The following is a 22,538-nucleotide window of genomic DNA, read 5'->3' as shown; positions in this document are numbered from 1 at the left end:
GAAAAGACCTCGTACTCTGTACTATGTTCAGAAGGTAGATACGCCTTAGATCAGTGACAGTTGATCACGCCAGCACTGTCAAAGTCATTAGTGGACTGTTTGGTTTTGTTCGTCTGTAGCACCTTTGCCGAGTAACCACAAAGTGGTCCCTTCTGGTGGCAAACGGTATACCATTGTATACCATATAGTACGTATCTACCTTGAATATTCCCAAGGAATCCCAACATCTGGCGAGCGTTAAGAGACTTAAAAGTACGTGCAACATACCTGCTCTATTCCTTTCGACATATAGGATTTGCTACTAAAATAGAAAAGTGAACTTTACGTCTCAACATAAAAAGACAGTAAGTGTCATCTGCAGTCTTCTGCAAATCGTTTTGGTTTACATCCTATATACCATCTGATGGCATGTGTAGACTGAGTGCATATATGGCTGGCCATTAAAGTTATTGCGTCCCATCCATGCATATGCAGGTTAAAACCTGCAAAACCGTTTTGTGCTTCTATCAAACGCAGTTCTACAAACCACAAGCGTATAAAATGAAAACTATGTCATGTCGACCCAGCACGTATCAAATATTGATTTCGGACATCACTGAATCTGAGATGCTGAAATGCTGAGAAACATACCATTTTCGAGAGCAGACTGTAAAACATTCGTCCAAAAATGCGCACAAAATCACAGTCAATTCATCTCAGTGGAAACCTCAGCATCAGTGTTGGATGTAGACTACACATCGCTAAGTCCTTACCTGAGAGTTTACTAGTACTTGTCGTGCCTTCTTCCTCGGAACACAGGTCAAAAGAGACCGTGTGATGTGAATGTTCATTTAGAGTTATTTCAGCTGTGTATTCAGGTGTTACCCATTCGGTACCATATATCCATACGTAAGCTGAGGCATGGTTTAAGTATAAAGGTACGTATTGTATGAATTTGGCGGGGTGTAAATAGTTTGTATTTTTTTTTAAATCTCCATTCAGATTGAAATTTGAGTTACTTTTTTTCCACATTTCCACCATCGGTATACAACGCAATAGTAAGCCACGAGAAGTCCCCTAATGTTTGGTTGGTTGCCTACTTAAAAGTTCCCGTTCGGACAAACATGGAGTTCGGAGTCAAGTGATTGTGAGACTTGTTTATATTTGAAAACATTCTCACGACATACGCCGTGAATATCACTGTTTAATGTAGCTGCAGTGTCAACTTATAATATTATGTTGTATAAAAATGTGACTTGAAGACAAGATTTTACAATATGTACTTTTTTTCTATTTAGGTGTTGTGAAGGAACATGAACAGTCAAAAAGACACTTTTAATACTTCGTCATTATTAATTTCTCCGCCTATATCACAACGGTAGGAAAGTAGTACCGTACTACGTATTCAGAGTGTAGATACGGTCAGATCAGTGACAGCGCAAAAAAACATGCTTTGCATGTCAAATGTCACACGTCGTTACTGAATTAGGGCGCTGAGTTAGTATATCTGTACTCTCCAAGCAGAGGTTGGTGATTTTTCATACTTCTCGATTCCTCTTAGTAGTATATTTGAGCAGTTCAAACGTTTAATTTGAAGCGCATTGTTAAGTCATCTGTGCAAGTACTAACGCCCATTTTGTACCCTAGGACGTTGTAGGTAAACTCCTGGGGCAATGTCTTTGCTCTAACAACGATTCCTGAATCCAAAACGTGTTTCAGGACGAAATGTGCTCAATTCTTAGCCTGAGTACCATCCGTATTCTACCGGGGCTCCTTACACTCGCTACCCCTAAAAAAAGTGAGTGTAAGGAGCCCCGGTAGAAATAGGATGGTGCCCAGGCTACTCAATTCTATAATGCCGAGAGGAGCAAACACATTAAGAACCGGTCACCACAAACGCACCTGACGCTTTACTTTGTCACAGTCTGAGCATGACATAACACCTTCTTTGTTACATAGTACTTTATCAACTTCAGATGCTCATTATAACCTGCACAAATGTATTGTCCTTCCGATCTTTTGCATAAATTGGGAAATGACCAGAGAATTCGGAACATGACAGAGTGCACCTGGCCTAGAGTCTAGAGATACGCTTGATAAGCAGACAGTAAACGCCCTGTCCTTTGTACCCGATAGCTAATTATTGTTCCTGTCATTCTACAAAGCCACGCCATTTGTACCCATTCAACAACGGTAATTAATCGTGTACCAAGTGGCCTGCTGAAAACGAAGTTCAGGACATGCAAACAAAAGATGTTTTCCAGACGTACGTTCAACTTAAGTTGCCCCCTAAATCCCCAAACACCCGAGTGGGGTCCATTTGGACCCAGGCGTAAGTTTTGAAGAGAGTGTCATTTGAGCGTTTTTGATCTCAAGAAAAATTCCTTCCGCGACTTTGTCAGTCAATATCTGCTATACCCTCTCCTACGTTTTTACGAAGATTGGCACAATACTGTGGAAATTATAAAAGAAATGTTCAGAGGATGATTAACATGTAAAACTAGAGTTCGGGGACCTCATACCTCCATGAAATATTTATTGTTTTTTTGTGGATGGTATGTATGTTTATAGTAGGTTGTATTTTAGAGTAATGGTTATAAATGTTATGGGTGGTGTATTTGTTTAATGACACAGAGGATGTCTATCTGATTAGTGATTATTAAAATGTGACACTTAATTGTGTAATGTGCGTTTAAGAGGTCGACGGCATATGGTAGCGTGGTGTTCCTTAAGCTTGATGTTTGGCATTTAAACTGTCTAAGGTTGTCAGCATTATTGAGGTTCGACTATGTGCCTCAGAGCGGTGTGGTGGGAGGAAGTTGGGAAACTCAGAAAGAAGAAGGGATGTGGCCAACTTTAGTCAGATGGTGATTTGATTTTCCACCAATATGTCATAACATCAGCTGTTCACACGGTACAAAAATGAGATGCACACTTTCGTCTGATAGCCCTACATCAACTGTAAGATGAATACTTGGCGCCAACCCCGTCTGCTAAAAAACAAGTACCATTGGCTACGAAAGAGACAACTAACAACTGTCCCTTATTGTAACTAAATCAGAACATCTGTATCGCCCATAAAACTTCTGACACCCAACCCATCTAAGATGAGAGGACCTAATGGTATTTTAATCACCATGCCACTCAAATCAGCAGTACAGTATGTGAGACATCCATACCTGTTAAGCATTACCGTTAAATGTACCTCAACTTCTTACAATTATACTTACGCTTCACATCTCCATGATATCCTAAGCAGACATAAATAAAACTAATTATCATATTAAAAAAACTCGGGGTTCCCGAAACAGCTGTCATACAAATCACCTCACTATCTGCTTTGAGCTAAGCCCATTAACAAACACTTAAAGCACGATGCCTGTTCCAATATATCGCAGATATAGGGGGGGGTTTCTGATATTATTACATCGATTATAACGACAGATACGGCGCCCCAAATCACATCGATTCGAGCTTTCATCACAGCCCACCAACACAACAAGTATGAAACCAATCCATCCAGCCGTTCTTGAGTAATCTTGTACACAGACAGAGACACATAACAGAAAATATAACCTCCATGACATTTCATGGAGGTAACTACTGTGCCAACTGTTACAAATATTTCAAACAGTCCTACGCAGACATAAATAAAACTACTGGGGGTTCCCCAAACAGCTGTCACCTCACTATCTGCTTGCAGCTAAGCCTATTAACAAACACATACAGCACGATGCCTGTACCAATATATATCAAATATAGGGGTGATTTCTGATATTATTACATCGATTATAACGACAGATACGGCTCCCAAGATCTCATCGATTCGAGCTTTCATCACACCCCACCAACACAACAAGTATGAAACCAATCCATCCAGCCGTTCTTGAGTAATCATCTACACAGACAGAGATACATAACAGAAAATATAACCTCCATTCCATGACATTTCATGGAGGTAACAAAATCCTAACAAAAACTTTCGTGTCATCATATAATATGACGACACTATTACGTCATTTAGCTAATAAGGGTGGCCATCTATGATTTTGACTAATGACGTAATGAAAATAGCATTAATTATACATTTGGAATCATGAAAGTTACATTGAATTTCATAGGATTTAATTGATGTAAACAAGTGTAGTTTACAAAGGAAACCTTGATTAAATCGAAATTGAAAGAAATATGCCATGGCAACGCAAAAAATGATGAACTTATTTGATTGCCTTGAAATTTTTGCTAACAACATCTTGTTACAAAGAACCAAGTTTGATATCTTTAGCGGTAGCCTTTCATTATTTATGCGACATAAAATTTGCTGAGGGTCTCAAAATTTCCCTCCCTGATCAGAGCAGGGTTAGTGCAAAACGTGGTCCTTAGCAACACCTTAACATGTCAAAATATTTCTTTTACATTGAGGAAGAGATTTATGTGCAATGATCACCGATAAGAATTGGAAATGAGATGTTATTGAACAAACTATTTTTGGGGTCGGAGAGGCAGAGTGAGGTACCAAAGGGTAAGACTCGTTAGACTTTATTTGTGTAAAAGATTGAGATATAATCCGTAAATAAGCCCAGTCATGAATAGAGGCGAGGGGGGGGGGTACAAGCTGAGCCACGTTTGGGACGTTTGCCACCTACATCGGCTATGAGTAGCAGCAAGAAGTAGTTTCCAGTCATTCTACCCTGATGATGGTGTCTGATAGACATCGAAACGTTGGAAGTAAGTACTCCCTGGTTGTGCCTAAAGAACCTTACTATATGATTGATATATGATGTTTGCTTTTGCTTACGGCTTCCAACTTAATCTTAAGTCTCTTTTTCCTTCGTAAAACCTCTGCAGAAAGAAAAGTACATAAATCAGTAAAGTCCGTACATTCTACCGAAACGCCAGTTTTGTTTCAATTTAAAATGGAGGATCTATCTGACTATACAAATTATGAGCCCTTGTTCATTTTCTACACTCTGTACTCAAGTTGGTATTTTGATTAATTGGGAAAATTACAACAAGGAGATACATTTTCAACTGTTATTGTGTCTTTTTCTTTAAATTCAAGTTCTAGATAAAAGGGAGAACAATATGCATGTATACCTTTACTTTAGATAACGTGCTGAAGATAGACGTTGGACCTAACAGCTTTATAGAGTGTGCGTTTCTTCTATTCAGACCCAGCCAAGACTTCCGAGGGGAGAGTCGAGACGGAGCTGCAAGAGAAACCAAAGCTGGAGAATGACAAGATCAAAGTTTCCCAGGACAAAGAGTCGGACACACCATCGGACAACAGCGGTGAGGACAGCTCACCACCAGCCGCTGCCGCAGACGTGAAAACAGCGTCTTCAACAAGCTCGACATCCGGCCTACCTGCCACAGCTCCAGATACAGCAGACAAACGCCCTGCTGCCGGACCGGAGAAGGCGATGTCCCAGAGCACCATCCCCCAGTTGTCCGTGGAGAACAGTGTGTGTGTGTGTTTGTGTGTGTGTGTGTGTGTGTGTGTGTGTGTGTGTGTATGTGTGTGTATGTGTGTGTGTGTGTGTGTGTGTGTGTGTGTACAAGAGCAGTAGAACTCCAGAAGGCCTGGGTGGATTGTATGATATTTTGTATACATATGTGTGTAGGTCTTGAAATGATTAGATTTAGGGCCCTTCATCGTCTTGTTACGCTACTACAGCAGAACGTGGTGTTTTGAGTTTTGCACATTCTGTAGTCGTGATACGTAATGGCTCATACAAAACAAGAAGAAGATATAAGTTTTCAGCTTGAAGAAAACAAACACTCCTCCTACACAGTATCTGCACCTGCTTGATAATTATTGAAACGTATGCCCTACTTGAATAAAAAAAAGTTCACTGCAATAATAAATGTACCCACATAACAAATAGCTTATAGTGGTACTTACACCTAGTTAACGTACTGGAAATTGTTGAATGTATTGTCATGATGAACATTTTTTGAATGGAAGGTGTGGTGATTTTTTTCACTTTCGGAAAAAATAGGAGCTGGTGGGATTCCAATAACCATTTAGTTATGCATAGGAGCTCCTGTGGAAGAGTATATTCTTCCATATGGACCCGGGGCATATTGGGCAAGCTCTGTTGTGTCCTGGAATCAATTCACAGTATTAGTTCACTTTGGGGGATAAGTAACTGTTAAAAAGTTCCATTTTTTGCGCAGGGGTGATTTGGAACAGTCCAATGTTGCGTGGGAAAGGGTGAAATGGCTGAAATATGCTGTATTTGCTCTCAAGCAAATGTCGGCCTTTCTAGTTATTATTAACTGTTAAAACATGTCAAACAACTTGTTGGGCGAAGTGGAGGTATTTTGCCCTTGATGGGTGAGTGCGTGACCATGTGGGTGGTATAAATACGCCATTGATCATGGTCTTCCTGTCACTGTGTGCACAAGGAATGGGCATGTTTGCAAGTTAATGAATCACCCAGATTAAGTAAAGTAGTGAAAAACAACTTGTCACCTGCCGAGACGGGACATGATCAACAGACTAATTGCCTTTGACAAGAAGGCTATGCTTAAGCCAATATTGGCTAGCTGGTCACGTTGGTTCAAACGCCCCTCACAGACACTAATGCCTTTTTTGACACGTATCAAACTTCTAGTTCCCCTCCAAAACAATGAAACATTAATCAGATGTATCCTACAAGCAAAATATTACCTTTCCTGCACCGCCATTATACCCCCTTCACATTGCGCGAAAATCGATCGGACGATGAATCTACGAGCTCTATATGACATTTTCTGCAGTGCGCGATTTTTACCTGGACTACCTCACTATAGTAACCTCACTGTTAATCATAACCTCGGGGCGTGAACAGCTAAGCAAACTTCATATATCATTTGGACAAAGCATGAATGGCGGATACCAGGGAGGTGCTTTACTTGCATATTAAACAAATGACGCCTTTGGGGGCGGGGGGGTGTGTGGGCGGGAATCGTGGTCTAAATGTAGATCCTCATTGTGTAGCATCCGGTGTGTGATACTATATAAACAACAGATTTCTCCTGGTCTGCCCATTCCTTTCTTCGATCTCGAGGTATTTCCAGCTACGAAGCACTTTCAGTCACAGACAAGCACGAGGTACCAAGTGACGCCATCTTCTAAACGACTGAGTAACACAGCGGTAAGTTGAAACCTCCTGTCATTCGCTTGATCTGTACTGTATTTGGTGTATCTTATTTAATGTGCTTCCTTAGATCCCTTCTGTCGACCATACTGGCCGACAACCGTCGACCGGTGGAAAACCTTTGTGGACAGACAGACTGCCCCTGCGGTAATACTACCTATGGGGCTGAGTCAGTGAGGCCCTCGAAAAGTTATACTATGTTCCAAATGCAATTAGAGCAATGCCCAAGAAACGGTGTTAGAAGCAAACGTTATTATGCGGTTTAATATCGAGAAGCGCGAATTCTTTGCGAAACTGGCTTATGTGCTTGTCCAGAGCGTTGGTCTCTCTGACACCAAATTCTATAGCAAGTACTGAAATTACCGCCAATGACACCGCGCGATGCACCAAACAGCGCCACACTAGCCTCATTTGCAGAATTCTAGGAGTACCCGGAGCGTTTACTTCTTGGGCGTTTACTAACGTTAAATGCTGCTTCGCGATTTTCAACATGGATTAGGTACTTTTTAAGTTCGCTTCTAGAAATTGTTTGAAAATTGAAAATTATGTCGGCCCCGTGCGGACATCGCCCAGCCTCCACAGGTGAAATTCCCGTACTGGCAACTCCCGGCCTGAAGGTGAAATTCCCGTGCCTGCAATGTAGGTACAATGTGAGTCCCCGTCCGGGACCTGTTGCTACCCGGTGGAGAGATTCCCGTACGGGAACCCGCGCTTCCCGTCACGGATGCTAGTTATATGCCAATATATCACAGCGTTTTAACCTTTTAGACGGTGTATTTGTTTACAGTTGCAGTTTTTACGATGCTTTCACGCATTTTGAATGTTAGGATAAAGATTAGATATGTCAGCATTTACCGGTTTAATCTGGGAATTCCATTTTTATTTGGGAGTGACCTCCTATATCTCAGCAACCGTACACCCAGATGGTCTGATATCGTGAGCTGTAAGTATAAAGGATGTAAGAAATGCGTAGCACCCAATAACGACCCCCCGGGGATTAGTCTAAATTGGCATAACTGCACATAATTATGCATAATTATGCATTACATAGTTATGCATAATTATGCATAAAGTTCCAGGGTTAAGCATAATTATGCATAAGGTTCGAAGGGTTATACCTGTAACTATGAACAAGGGTTCCAAGGGTTATGCGTAATTATGCATAACGCTTCAAAGGGTTATGCATATGGGATCAAAGAATTATGCATAGTTTAAGTTTGAAATGCCACTAATATATTTCAACAACTGTCACTGCTGTGTATGACACTAATTTATCTCATGATAACTAATTTTTCCTGCAAGAAGAAACACAAATTCCTGCAGGAAACCTGATTTCGTTCAGGAAGGACATATTGATATTTGAATCAATTCTAGGAGCATACAAGCCCTTTTTTGCAGATTTTTCTTTCTTTCTTACAGTTTGTACGTCAAATACTGTAGGCTGCTCCAGGCATAAATGATAATGTTAAGGTGACAACAGTGCTAACAGTGCCTTCAAGGTCGTCATCAAGTATCATCCGTTTTATTCTTCCAAGATAATGTTGTGTCCATTAGCTACTCCTTGGCTGGATTTACTGCTTGGCCAGCTCTGATACTATTTTATGCCACAATGAAATCTGCCTGGAGATTACAAATTTAAAGGCTTTATCGTCATGCTGCTCTTTCAGTAGGCATTATTCTAGAAATTGATTGAGAGAAGAATTGTGACTCTTTTGGAAACATGTTGAGTCAAATGCCAAGGAAACAAGAAGGGAGTAAGGAGGGAGTGTACATGTACCCCATACGGGATTGGTGATTTATTAGCATTGTTCAGGACAAACAGAATGTACAAATTTTTGGTTTTCTTCAACAATGCATTGAAAGCTTTGAATGACTAAATCACTCTCAAAGTCCTTTAGTTTCCAACTAGTGCATAGCACTTGCCACTTCATGGCGCATCAGTCCAGTGGACAACTTTGAATATCTTCGATAGACAAAAGTTTGCAAAGATCTCAGAAATTTTTAACAGAAGTTTATCATGATGAATTAACTTTCATTAGGTTAAGAATTTTAAGATAAGATTGTTAAGTCTGTTAGGTTGAGAAAAACTTGAGATGATACTAAGAACAGTTGACACTATGCATTCAAATGTAAATCCGGAAAAACACTCTAAATCCGGAAAACTGATTATTATGACATAGTTTGAAATTGAAATTTAGTATTCTAGAATATGACATAGTACATGATGACAATTACGTAGCTAACATCGGCAGGTCATCCGAACTAGCTCAGTTCTGAGAATTCTGCACAGAATTCTGCATTTGGCCGCAGAATTCTTCAGCCCAAATGCAGACTGAATTGTCCATCAAAGTACAAATTATGAAGTAACATGCCTTGCTACATTAATTTCATGGTGTTAGAGAATAGATTTACCCTTTAAGTTACTTCATGTGTGTAGAAGATGCAAGAAACATGGTACATTTTTCCCAACACAATTGACTGTTGGATTCATCTTAAAGGCAGCCATTACTATGGGAAGGAGCAAACTTGTGTATATTTTCAAGTCTGCATGAGGTCCGTATGAAATTCTGTCAAATTCTGTCCAGCCGTACACCTAACATTTGGAACTTTTTGGAATAAATTGAATTATACATCATGTACGTGTAACAATCCAGCACATTCATTGTGTATGAGGTTCATGTGCAGTGTGCAAAACTGTTTTTCTCGCTGTAGGTGTGTATATGCATGGCTTGTTCCGAGCGTATTTCTGTCATACCCAACATACATGTATGCTGATCTCATGATTAACGCATTTTTGATGAATGCAAAGCATATGCAAAGCTTATTTTTGATTGATTAAAAAAATGGTTTCCTCCCGCTGTTTCTATTGCTTACTGGTCTATTGCAGATTCCATAGCATGATCTTCAAACTTTTGCCATCATGGGCCACCCGAAATATGGATCAGCCATCGTATTCATTTGGTGTTCATCGAGTACACGTCTGTACCTATCCGTGTGTTCATACGTACAATGTGCAAACCTCAGCCCCAGAGGCTTGGTAATCTTCTTGGGTTGGCCCATACTCCAAGAAAATCTTCATTAGTCACACCAGCAAGTCTGGCATACATTTGCCTGAACTTGCCTATCTGTCTAGGCCCATGACAACCCCCTTGCTCTTCTCCTGTTTTGCTTGAACAAAGGGCTGCCAAGTAGAATACATTGTAACTATGATGTCTGACTGACAGGCTCCAGACCCCTGCTCCTGTGTTGATATGGTCAACTTTCCAACTGACAGGGCAGGTCAGACAGCTTTCCAGAACAAGACGTAATATAAATGCCAACAGAACACACAGAAATGTAAAAAAAGTAGTCTTCAGCCTGAGTTGTACATATTTCTTGGTAAACACTTTTATTTTTCCTTTGTCAAACATCCCAATGGGACTGCTTTGGAAACGTGACCTTAGCATTAACACAAACTCACTCGGAGCTCCTCCCAGCAGACCTAGGGAGTTGGGCTAGTCCTTACCTGCCAGATCAGGGCTCAACCCCAGATGGTAGCGGTTACCACGCAGGACAGAGAGATGAGGTTTGTTCCAGGAAGAAATCTTGATTAAAATCCTAGGTTCCAGTAAAAATATCTAAAAGTCAATCTAATCACCTCCTTGGGCTAATAAATTTAATGTGCTTGTTACTTGGAAATGTTTCTCTCTTATCATCATATAGTCAGGTGATGTCGACCAATTAGAGGGCCCCATTTCATGTTTGTTATGATGCCATAACACATAGGGCTCGTTGTCATTTGAATGTAAAAAAAATGCTGTCGCCTGCCTTTGCGACTTGATATGCAGCAAATTTTAGACAAAGTCACTGGTACCACAAAATTCATATTGGTTGATGGCTTGGAAGATTATTATAGCCACGGGTGGGATTTCACCCCCTAAAAAATGGCTGTCGCCTGAGAAGACACAAAGAATTCAAATAGTAGCTAAAAATGTAACAATTCAGTTCCCAGAATGATTGTTCGGCAGGTTAAACCAGCTACCCAGGCCCTTTGCCCGATTACGTCAGATCGTTACTATCACTGATCGGCGTTGGAGGCTGTGTGAGGAGGTTTATGCCTGTCGCCTGTTACCACCACGAGTACGATGGTTGCCACGGTTATATTATCCACGTATAAGACTAGACGTTTTTGTGACGCTGTACAGTTTTTGTGGCTTTCCAAAGAAATAAGAAAGGGTTGTTGGCTGCCATTTTTATACTTAACAAAATGATGCACAGAAATGACTGTAACAAACGTTACCATTGTTCGATGCTGTCTAAGCTTTCTATTTGACCTGGTGTAAAAAAGCTTCCCACTTTTTAAATTCTCCTAGGGACGTCCACTTATACCTAAATGATGTAGTCAATAAGGTGAGTCCTTTCGAAGCAAACAGGGTAAAGTCTACTGTTGTAACAAACGTTACCGGTAAAGTTTGTTACCTGCCCTGTAATGCATTACCAATGGGACCGAAAATAATAAGTTGCCATTTTTTGGCTATGGTTAAAGGAGGAATTTTCCTAAACAACCACGTAGTTTTCACTGAAAATAAAGCCGTTTTGTTTTTCGACCAAAAAAATTCCATTTTCGACATTTCAATGAGAACGAGTGTTCTAACGTTAGTTCAACTGTATCCTTGGGGTAACCTTTAGCTATAACCTATATTCTAGTCGACGGATGGTGGCTTCAAACTGCAATATGTTTCATATATTGAAATATTGCAATTTGAAACCACCGTCCGTCAAATTGATATATCTAAATACCATGTTTTTAAAAAAACAACGGATATAGGTACCCCGCAGATAATGGTGAACTAGCGTTAAAGGTAACAAGTTTATTAGTTAGTTCATTGTCAATCCCACAGTGTACGGTGTTATAGATTTTGTTTTTTGCGGGGAATGCAAACAATACATAGTCATCGTAAATTGTATGGTTGGGAATCTTTCCAATGTTTGCTTTTACGCTTCTTAAATGAACGCTTTAATAGTTTTTATTGTTGTTATGGATGAATGTAGTTAGGAATGTTGAATTATGATGACATAAGCGATACATGTAAAACATCGATTCGATTATTCAAACGAAGTTCCCATCAGTGGTGGGTAATATCAAAGTCACTGAATGGTTTTTGAAAAAAAAGCATCATTCTGAACTTCACAACTCACCAACAAAGTAGACACAAAGACTGGTTAGAATTATACAGAACCGGTTGTAGATATCTGCTAGCCAACCACCGATGATTGTCAGTATGTAAGCGACTGCCATAAAAACCCACAAGATGGTCAGTGGGTCATGGTAACGCTGGGAGAAGCATGGTGACCTCAAATAGTCCGCCATGTTGGATAGTATCCCATAATACGCAACGCGTTCGAACAGTTCGCTCAGGCAAATTAGCAAACTGCTGACCCAGACTCGCTTCTGTCCTACTTCACCTGCTGCATCTGGCGGATTTCTTCTCATTCTTTTCTATATCTAAATCGAAAAATATAATAAAGAAAGAAATTGTAAGTTGTCATATTTTCAACTAGTTGGAAAACATTTTCCAACTGCCGACTGGTCACTTATTTCGTAAAAAAAAATCACACAAAAAATCATAGCGAGCGATACGTTTTGTTTTCAAATTATCTTTCTCACTTAGTCAAATGACGAAATAAACTTCTCTAGCAAACGCTGTACCACTTTTCCTCACATAAAAAGCTACCTGCTGCCACAAAATTAAAAGACCATAGCAGGTCTAAATCAAAAGAAACAGAAACAGACGTTCTGCTACAGTAACAAGGTCACATACTAGGGTCCCAAAATCAATCTTGATATCTATCCTCCCAACTACCCGCATACCAAATATCATCGCAAACCATCCATAGGCTTCTGAGTTATGCTAACGAAAAAAATAACGGAACACACACACACAGTCAGACAGACACACCTAAACAATATCTCCATTTTTCATGCAGAAAAAATACAAGTCATTTTGTCCCATAACGTTACCCACCGAGTTCGTTACCACTTTGTATGACTTATGAAAAGAGCGAATAGAGGTAGCCTCCACTAGGTCTTCCTAAGTAAGGGGTTGTGGATAATAAAATTCGTTAAAAATAGGGCAAATAATCATATGATTGGCCAGGAGAGTCAGTCCACCGGAAGGGTAACATTTCCCACTAACTGAGCGCGGGCAAATGTTAAAAGTTGGTGGCCAAGCGAGTATAGCTAGCGCAGCAGTAGTCTGGTAGAGACTTAAACATAGGGGACGCTATGATCATTGTTCATTGTGCTCATTACCTTAGCGTCACGGTAAACGTAGTGCTTTATAAGAAAACGTAGTCAGCTGTACCTGGAGTCCCTTTCTTTGTGGAGAAGGAGCTTGAGAGAATGGTGTCCGAAAGACCAGATCTACATGTATTATGCAGAGAAGTCAACTTTGGACTGTTAGAATTGATTTCTAAGATCTTAAGAAGACTTTTGACCTGGCAAATAGCACATTATTTATATTAGCTTAAAGCTGTACTTGATGCCCTGGGTTAGATAAGAATTTTACCTGACATTTACCTGACATTCATACAGTTTTCCCGGCGGCGATAGCGGGAGCGACGGGTCCCCTTTGTAGATGCCATCTAGCGTTAGAGCGTTGAAGTACGGGACACTCGAGTTGGACATGGCTAGACCATCATCGCCTGAGACACTCTCCTGTTCCTGAAGTCCAAACCTACGGTAGCTGCCTAGTCTTGTCGTCCTCTTCGGCAAATAGCGTAGGAGGACACAGAGGCACTTTCTTGTCTTGGTTAGTGACTTTATTAATCACGCTTGCATGGGAACCCGCAAACTTACTAGGAACAGAGTATAGGGAATATTCGGCCAAGCAGCTATGGAGAAAACGGACTGCAATTCATTCCCTGGTATTGGATGTCTTGTTTTCATTTGCCATCATCAATCTATTACTCGAGGCTATTGTTCTCTATCCGCTCAGTTGTCTAATTACTGTAGTCACGGGGAAATACTTTTGCGTTAAGGAGAAAATATTTGTAGTGGTTTTAAGTTCTTGGCAGCCAGTCGGACACCACACACCGACTCGGGTCCTACAGACGGACATAGCAGTCACTTTTGGTGGTGCGGTGCTTTCGTGATCATCAACTGTCAGTGTCACTGATCTGACAGTATCTACCCTCTGGACACGTAGTGTACTTTACTTCCATAGTGTTGTCAGTCAAACCTGTCCCAGCATTAGACAGGACACCTCTCTGGTCTTACCCGTAACCATTGACGTATCACAGTGTACAGTACGCTGTAACGTATACAGTATACGTTCCAACTGGGTAACTTCGCATTATTGCACACGCCGGGTAATTGCACGAAATACGCCGGCAAATTGGGTGTGCAATTAAACGGCTTCTACTGTAGTTGTTGTACCCCAGGTACAATAGGTAGCGTTTGGGTTGATGAATAAAACCTAGTCTAGAGTTACTAGATATAGCATTTCTTCCTAGCAACTTTTCAACTGTGTAGCACAAAACATGTGACAATGAAACAACTTAATCAGAAAGTTATGGGCTTTTCTATCCCTTCCCCAGTTCTTCGTAAAATTCCTGACAAAATTATGCATCTGTAGCTTCGTAGATACCTAGAAGCCTCGTGACGGTGCAGTTTTAGTAACGAAGACGCTGATTGGATACCTAAAGGGTGGAATGTATCGAATGTACGGAATATACCGGTATTCCTATCAGACACAGAGATTGGTTGAACCAAACGATCGGTCAAAGCAGATTGCGTGCTTAGACCGCACCCTTTCATTTTTGAAAGAACACCCGTCCGAGTTGGGACGTCACCGAGTTTTGGTGCTGCAGGAACTCAGTAAGCTTATTTACAGCTTCTTTCATGCTTTTTGACAACTCTACTTCATTTACACGTCAACGTTAAAAGCGCTGAAACATTCAGGCATGTAAAATCGCTACTGGAACGTTAGATTTTGCTGACAAGTTTTGGAGACACCTTTCCGATCGTTAAAAGACTGCATTGAAACGTTTGCTCCACAAATTCATAGAAACAGAGACGGTTGACTTCTCATTATCAGTTGGCATGTAGAATCGATTGTATCGGTGCCGTAAAATATGCAGCCACAAGCCTAGGCTTTAAACAGTTTCTGTAAGTTTAGCTGCAGAACCTTGCGCAGTTTGCTCTCGTATTTGCCATGTGTTGGAATAAGAGAAACCTATAGGACATTTTGCTGTCTCGTTTGTTTCAATGCTCACGCATGCGCAGTTGTACGCGATTCACACGCATCTCGTGCAATGCAAGATATGTTGTGTTTTCACTCCATCAAAATAAGATTCCGTGGCAGCTATTTTACATGGCAATCACATGATCGTGCGAAGTGCTTTTACCTGGCACACAAAGAAAATTATACGGGCGAATGACAATGCGTTTTTGTGCTACTGTAGTCGTTAGAAACGTCTAAAATTTGTAAAATATAACTCAGTATACAAGATCAACTATGTGCTTAACTACGGGCGCATCAGTGACCGCATTGCCACAATGGACCTATCCCTCCCACAAAGAAATGGTACGACGACCAACTGCCGCATGGAATGGGTAAAAGAAATGACAATGGCAGAGCAATATCACCTTTTATCAGTGCCCACGGGCTTTTCGCTACCAACACAGCATTTAAGAGTCATTGCATGAGAAAACCAGGCAGAGGTCGGAAGATGGGGGTCGGCCAAATCGGTTCATACTTTGTATGTGTGATAGGTATGTGGAACTATGAGCAGCCATATAATTAAAACCCTGCAGCTATTTTTCGTTATGGCGTTCTGGGACTCCCCTCAGAGACCCTTGAAAATCAAACAATTTATGGCTGAAAATTACTGAAATTGCGAAGGCTACCCTGATTATTCTGATGAAGATCCAAACATAAGTTTTGTGTTTTATGCGTAGCATGGGTTCTCTAGTTTTACAGAACCAAAAGTTAAAGTTTAAGCATTGAAGTTGTACTATGGGGTGGATGTACTAGGGGTTTAGCAGAACCACGGAAAGCAGAGTTTTCATCTCTGTGAATTTTAGTCATTTTTAAGCCACATTATCTGCTATGCGCAGTGGCTCTGGTGATTGGTTTTAATGTTGCTGGAGAGAGGAACATCTACTTTTTCAAAAACAATCGTCATCCATTTGGGCCATACATACCGCGAGCCGTGAGAGGGGGGTCTTTATAGCTTTTTTTCGGGTTTTAGACTATAATAAAGCAGGTAATAATGTTTTACTATGAGGTACGTTCTGGCAACTGTATATGTGATTGTGTGTAAACCATTTAACCAGGCTGAAAGCATATTGCCTGACGGCGTTTATCAAAGCCCCCTGGGGGGGAGAACCCCGGACATAAATCATACATAAAGTTCAACAAAACCAAATTAACTTCAATAACATAATCATACATAAATTTCTATGAAACCAAATCACTTAAGTAACATAAACATAAAGATTGTACAAAAGTCAAAACCAGATTTAACTCAGATAACATAAAATGATACTGCCAAACGAGTGAATCAAAAGTTTAACCTTAACGTGACATAATACAGGAAACATAACAAAAAGAAGTCAAATTTAAAATCAGGATTGAAACTTGTAAACATGGCCACTCCATAAGCTGGTCCATACGGTGGCATTGTTATGACTCTAAATATACATCCAATCACATACTAGCAACTTCCCAAAACATCAACCAAGTGGGCGTAGCCAGTCTGGGTAGAGTCCACATACCAACTCCTGCATTTTACCCTTTCAGCCATCGGTTTATTGTGGTAAACCATCAAGTAGTCGTCATGTCTGTGGGGTCGGGTGTCCTAGACATACAGACGGACGTGCTGATCGTCGGGTCCGGGCCGGTGGGCTCTACCTTCGCCCGTGAGTTGATTGACGGTCCTCGGGACTTGAGCGTCATTATGATCGACAGCGGGGCACAGCTGTCCAAAACACCAGGAGAGCATCTCAAGGTATATTACCGTTGAATCTTGTTGTTGACTTTCAGTTTGTAATAATCTCGAACCACAGAGCATAATTTATATAATTATATTTTCTATCCGCAGAATTCTTTTCTGTACCAACGTGACGTGAACCTCTTCACCCATGTGATTGAGGGACACCTGGAGCCCGTGTCTGTTCCTACTGATCATTCACCCGTGCCGACTCTGGACCCGGGGGCCGCTCACTACCAGCAGTAAGGAGCCGTTCTTCGTAGTGTTACCGTTAAGAAGCAATGCAATCCATCACACATAAGTCCTTCACTCAATCCTAGAGCCCACATGTATTTCGAAACACTGCTTTGCGGTTACCCACACTGCTTCGTGGCACAGACAAAGGCACGTAACGAGAAGTTAAAAGCAATACTTCCCTCACGGAAGGTGAGGCAATAGCTCGCAACACATATAAAACTGGCATCCAGAACTAGACGAAGAAAGCTCATGAAACTTGCACAATCTGATTGCACACCATGGCATTGGCGTGAATTTCCATATCTTACATGTATATTTTTTCTTTAAATTTGCACATAGACGATATCAAATTTCAGGCAATGGTTTCTGAGTTAAACAGATGCCTCGGTCAGATACTAAATGACAAAATTGTAACTTACGTTCAGGACCAGAATCCTGAGCAGAACCCGGAGGAGAACCTGCCGGACATCGCGGTGTGCTACGCCGTGGGCGGGATGTCCACCCACTGGACCTGCTGCACACCCAGGGAACACCCCACCGTGGAGCGCTGGGATGGGATAGACGACGAGGAGTGGGACACTCTGTACAGTCGTGCTGAGGAACTCTTCAAAACTAACCAGTAAGGAATGCTGATAAGAAGCACAGTGTGTAGCGAACTGAACCTGCCTTTTTTCAAGCTTAATTATAAGATAACCATACCTAGGACCTTTGTAATCTTCAACAGATATATAACATAAAAAGTATGTGTATACATGGAAATATCATGCGTTAAACACTTCGACATAGCGTGTAAGAGTGCTGGCTCATTTTGCTTTCGTCTATTCAGGGTATCTGTTTTTGTTGTGAAGTGGCAATATTATTGTAACCGTGAAAGGCTTTGATGGACATGTTTTGTGGGAAAGAAGTTACAGTTGTCAATTTGATTATATTTGTAGGCTTGATCAACTTGAATTATATAAATCTTACATTATATCATGTAGGACGGCTTTCGAATACTCCGTGCGCAACACCGCTGTCAAGGACGCCCTTCTGCGGGAGTACGAGGGTGACCTGCCTGCTGACTACCCCGTACAGAACCTCCCATTGGCCTGCGAGCGTCGTAAGGACAAGCCGGAATTCGTCACCTGGAGCTCCGCCAGCACCATCCTTGGGCCATTGTTGGACATGCCGAAGGAAAAGTTCCAGATTCTGGTAACGTCATGCTTCAAATCATGTAATTACAGTAAACACTAGTATCACCCCCCTTCCGTCCTTTTGAAATGTGTATTAACCCTCAAACCACCGTATGGGGTCAAAACTGACCCCAGGCGTATATCAATGTGTGCCATTATGGTATTTCTGATCGAAAACAAATTTCCTTCCAGGAGTTTGTTTGTATATATGTCCTATAACTTCTGATATGTTTTTACCAAGATTGGCTCATTGTTGATTAAGTTATCCTAGAAAGTTTATGCATGGTCCAGTGGGGTCAAAACTGACCCCAGCATTTTTCTAAACAAACTTTTGCGACCCACACATAAACTACTTATCGTAGGATCACGAAATTTGCAGAGAATGATGTACATGTAAGCCAAAATTACTGTAAGAACTTTTGTGCCATTATCATGTTATATGGCGACATTATGACGTCATCTAGGTAATATCGGCCGCCATAGTGGATTTTGACTGATGACGTAATCAAATTAGTATAAATTATGAATATTGAGTCATGAAATTTACGTTGTTTTTTATAAGATGTGATGAACAACTGATATTTGCCAAGAAAACCTTAAAACTTAAGGGTTTAAAACAAAATTAGAAAATTTCGTAATAAATATGTCTGTCAGAATTTCGTTGCCATGGCAACATTAAAAATGATGAACATCTCTTGTTTACTGAACATGTTTGCTATCAACATTTTCTAAAAAGTTATCAAGTTTAGTGGCCCTAGCATAAGTCATTCAGGCACTATATTACATTGAAGTTGGTACAGGCATCAAAAACCTCCTACCCGGTCTGAATAGCGTTGGTGCAAAATGTGGTTCTCATGATCTTTTGCAGAAATTATGATAATGAGCTAGAAGTATTCTCACCTAATCATGTCAGACTGTCCCACATAGATTGATGAAACTATGCATATATACAAATCACAAAAAAGAGTCACACAAAAAACTGTATTTGTACAAAACGTTTTGGGGTCAGTTTTGACCCCATAGGGTAATCTACGTCACAAAAAAGCTACGGTGGTTTGAGGGTTAATTTTACAGAATGTTTTGCTTCATCCTCAGGAGCAGCACCAGTGTGTCAAGCTGTTCCATGACGGCAGCAACGTGCAGTACGCTCTGGTCAGGAATCTGGGGAACTGGAACGAGAAGCTCCGGATACAGGCAAAGGTGTACGTGGTTTGTGCTGGGACAGTCCAGACACCACAGGCAAGCTCTGATTCTTGTTCATTCTGTAAGAACGTCATTTTCACAGAATGGATGTCCTGGAATTGCTTTCCCTATGATAGCCATTAACCATCATATGTTTGTTACATGCTTCTACAGCTGCTCTACAGGTCTCACATCCATCTGACCGCCCTTGGCCGCTACCTGTGTGAGCAGCCCATGGCCTTCTGCCAGGTCGTGCTGCGGCAGGACATCATGGACTCCATCCCAACACCTGAGGACCATGAGGAGGACTCGCAGGACCCCATCCCGATCCCCATTAATGATCCCGATCCTCAGGTAATTTGCACCATTTACGTTAAAAAATCGAAGAGCTTTGTTTCATTATCTTGGAAGTTACTGAGGCTTAATAAATAGATACCAGATACAAAAATCTCTAGATTTCATGTATTTCCAAGAAGAATATATAATATGACACTCCGCAACTTTTAGTGGAAAAGTAGTCGGATACTAGTACTTGGTTCGTGTGATTTCCATACAGTCTCAGGAGAAAAAAGAAAACTTTCTTTGTTCAGATTCAAGACTTGCACTTGGGAATTTCGCAAGCCAAAGATCCCGAAGTCAGCTTATGCATGAATCCTCAATGATTTTGGAAAAAAAGCCGTATTTAAAAATGGTTATTTTTTTATTTGACGCTTTCGTTCAGGTATGGATCCCGGTGTCAGAGGACCGACCCTGGCACTGCCAGATCCACAGGGACGCCTTTTCGTACGGGGGCATCAAGCCTAACGTGGACACCCGTCTCATCGTGGACCTGCGCTGGTTCGGCAAGATGAACGCGCCTCATTCTGATAACAAGATGACATTCAGTGACGTCATCAATGATCGCCATGGCATGCCACAGGTCACCTTTCACTACAAGATTCGTACCCAAGTATGTACTGCACAGTATAGAACTATATACTTTTTTTAGATATAATGATTAGGTCATGAAGGACCACCGAGACACAGAATACTCGATATCACTTTCACTTACTTTGCATTCATATCTGTTATTCTCCGCTGATAATCATATTGATTTTCATTATCATCATCACCATATTGACTTTAACGTTGACTTTATTTAGATCCACCATTAGTTTCATACCTCCTTTCACACAGGAAGAACGTGACCAGCAGCACGCCATGATGGAGGACATGATGCGGGCTGCCGGGGCCTTGGGCGGGTTTCTCCCGATCTCACCGCCGCAGTTCATGCCGATGGGCCTCTCTCTGCATCTGACGGTAAATACGCTGTCAGAGTTGGTGGTGACAGTTTTGCTAAGTTTCTGAGACTGATTTTTGCATAATGTTGGCACTGAAATCTGCAAAGTCTATCAACAAATTTTTAAATTAGAAATCGGTGAAATCATCAGTGACTGCAATGCTACAGCTTTTCTTTATTAAAACAGCTTTTACGTGACCTTAATTTATGTTGGAAGATGATCTTAATTTATACAATCAGGTGAGGTGTACGCTCGCAGTAAGTAAGGACCTATGCCTAAGCAATGAACATTTGGCCTGGCTTCATTTACTTACAACACTTGTACCTATCTTGTCAATGCAACCATTCCTGAATCCCTGGTGATGGATTATGCGATGACGTAGAGGGGCCTCAATTCAAACGCATCTTACTAATCACTTTCATTTTCCAGGGCTCGGTGCGTGTGGGTACAGACCCAACCACATCTGTTGTGGACGAGTACAGCAAGGTGTGGGGGTTTGACAACCTGTATCTCGGCGGAAATGGCGTCATCCCTACCGCCACAGCATGTAACACCACCCTCACCAGCTCCGCACTGGCTATTCGTGCAGCACAGCATATCCTACAGAACTGGTGAGACCAATTGTAGCAAAATCAAAATGGTTTATCAATAAAAAAAGGCATTGCAGCCAAGGGGTGAATTGTGCCTTCTGTACAAAAAATCATATTGCACTTGACTAACACACAAGGTATTACACATTAGAAAATATTAACAGTAGTATTAGAATAATGCTTCGGCGCTAAATTAGCGTAGGATTTGATACTGGCAAGCTTATAATGTATGAACCAATTTCATCTAATTCATTTCACAATGTTCAATAGTCTTAACAGCGATGGTGCCGGACTATTCATAAATCTTGATGCTTTTGCATCGTTAATACAAAGCAGACATCTCTTCATGGCTAGGTTCCTGTTACCTCTTCTGTGTGGTAGGTGTGGCAGTGAGAAGCCTTGTCTGTAAATGTCATCTTATGGCCCTATAACTCCTACAACGCCTTACTTTCTTGTTGGCACTACTCACTACTAACGTTATATTACTAATGAATGATATTGAGTAGGAAAGTGTGTCATTTTGAGATCTAATAGAATACTTCAATTCATTTGTTTGAATTGTTGTAGGGATGATGGAGAGTAGACGCCCATTCCCGTGGAACCAGACCACAAGCGTGGTAAAGCCAACCTGGTGAAGAGGCATGGCGGTAAACGCCGTTAGAAGTAAATCCGCCGATATCCATTGACGCATTTGTCTGTCGTTCAAGTGAAATCAATCATTAGCATGGAAATGTCGCTATAAAAGAAGTTTGGATTTTGATGGAATCAAAACAAAAGCTTAAGCCTTAAAACGTCACGGCAGTGTAGATTTGCACGGACTTAAACATCTGCACGTCAGCAATACTGTATTGCTCTGTAGCTAGACAGCCTATACAGATTATAGATTATCCAAGAGTTCATTGTTCGTGATAAGTAGGTGGTATTTTAATTTACCTTTAACAGCATCATTGCTGGTGATAAGTCTTTAAGATTAACAAT

At 41.1% G+C, this 22,538-nt stretch overlaps 1 protein-coding gene across 1 annotated transcript; it reads left to right on the top strand.

The window, feature by feature from the left end:
- Nucleotides 1-17,426: 17,426 nt before the first annotated feature.
- Nucleotides 17,427-22,143, top strand: LOC118425701 (pyranose 2-oxidase-like). Its single transcript, XM_035834783.1, has 9 exons — nt 17,427-17,525; nt 17,762-17,955; nt 18,317-18,527; nt 19,604-19,747; nt 19,865-20,044; nt 20,412-20,639; nt 20,867-20,989; nt 21,400-21,581; nt 22,128-22,143. Exons 1-9 carry the CDS (start codon nt 17,427-17,429, stop codon nt 22,141-22,143), a joined length of 1,377 nt encoding a protein of 458 aa, XP_035690676.1.
- Nucleotides 22,144-22,538: the final 395 nt, after the last annotated feature.

The sequence above is a fragment of the Branchiostoma floridae genome, chromosome 1 (genome assembly GCF_000003815.2).
Source record: "Branchiostoma floridae strain S238N-H82 chromosome 1, Bfl_VNyyK, whole genome shotgun sequence".
Taxonomy (NCBI): Eukaryota; Metazoa; Chordata; class Leptocardii; order Amphioxiformes; family Branchiostomatidae; genus Branchiostoma; species Branchiostoma floridae.
Note: the sequence above shows the minus strand (reverse complement) of the source record. Positions and strands in the feature narration are given on the sequence as shown.

Excerpts from the sequence above, each read along its gene's own strand:
- LOC118425701 (XM_035834783.1), top strand. The coding sequence starts at position 17,427 with ATGTATTTCGAAACACTGCTTTGCGGTTACCCACACTGCTTCGTGGCA. Across the intron at positions 17,526-17,761 it reads CAATACTTCCCTCACGGAAG|GACCAGAATCCTGAGCAGAA; the intron begins GTGAGGCAATAG and ends ACTTACGTTCAG. Across the intron at positions 20,990-21,399 it reads GCCTCTCTCTGCATCTGACG|GGCTCGGTGCGTGTGGGTAC; the intron begins GTAAATACGCTG and ends TTCATTTTCCAG.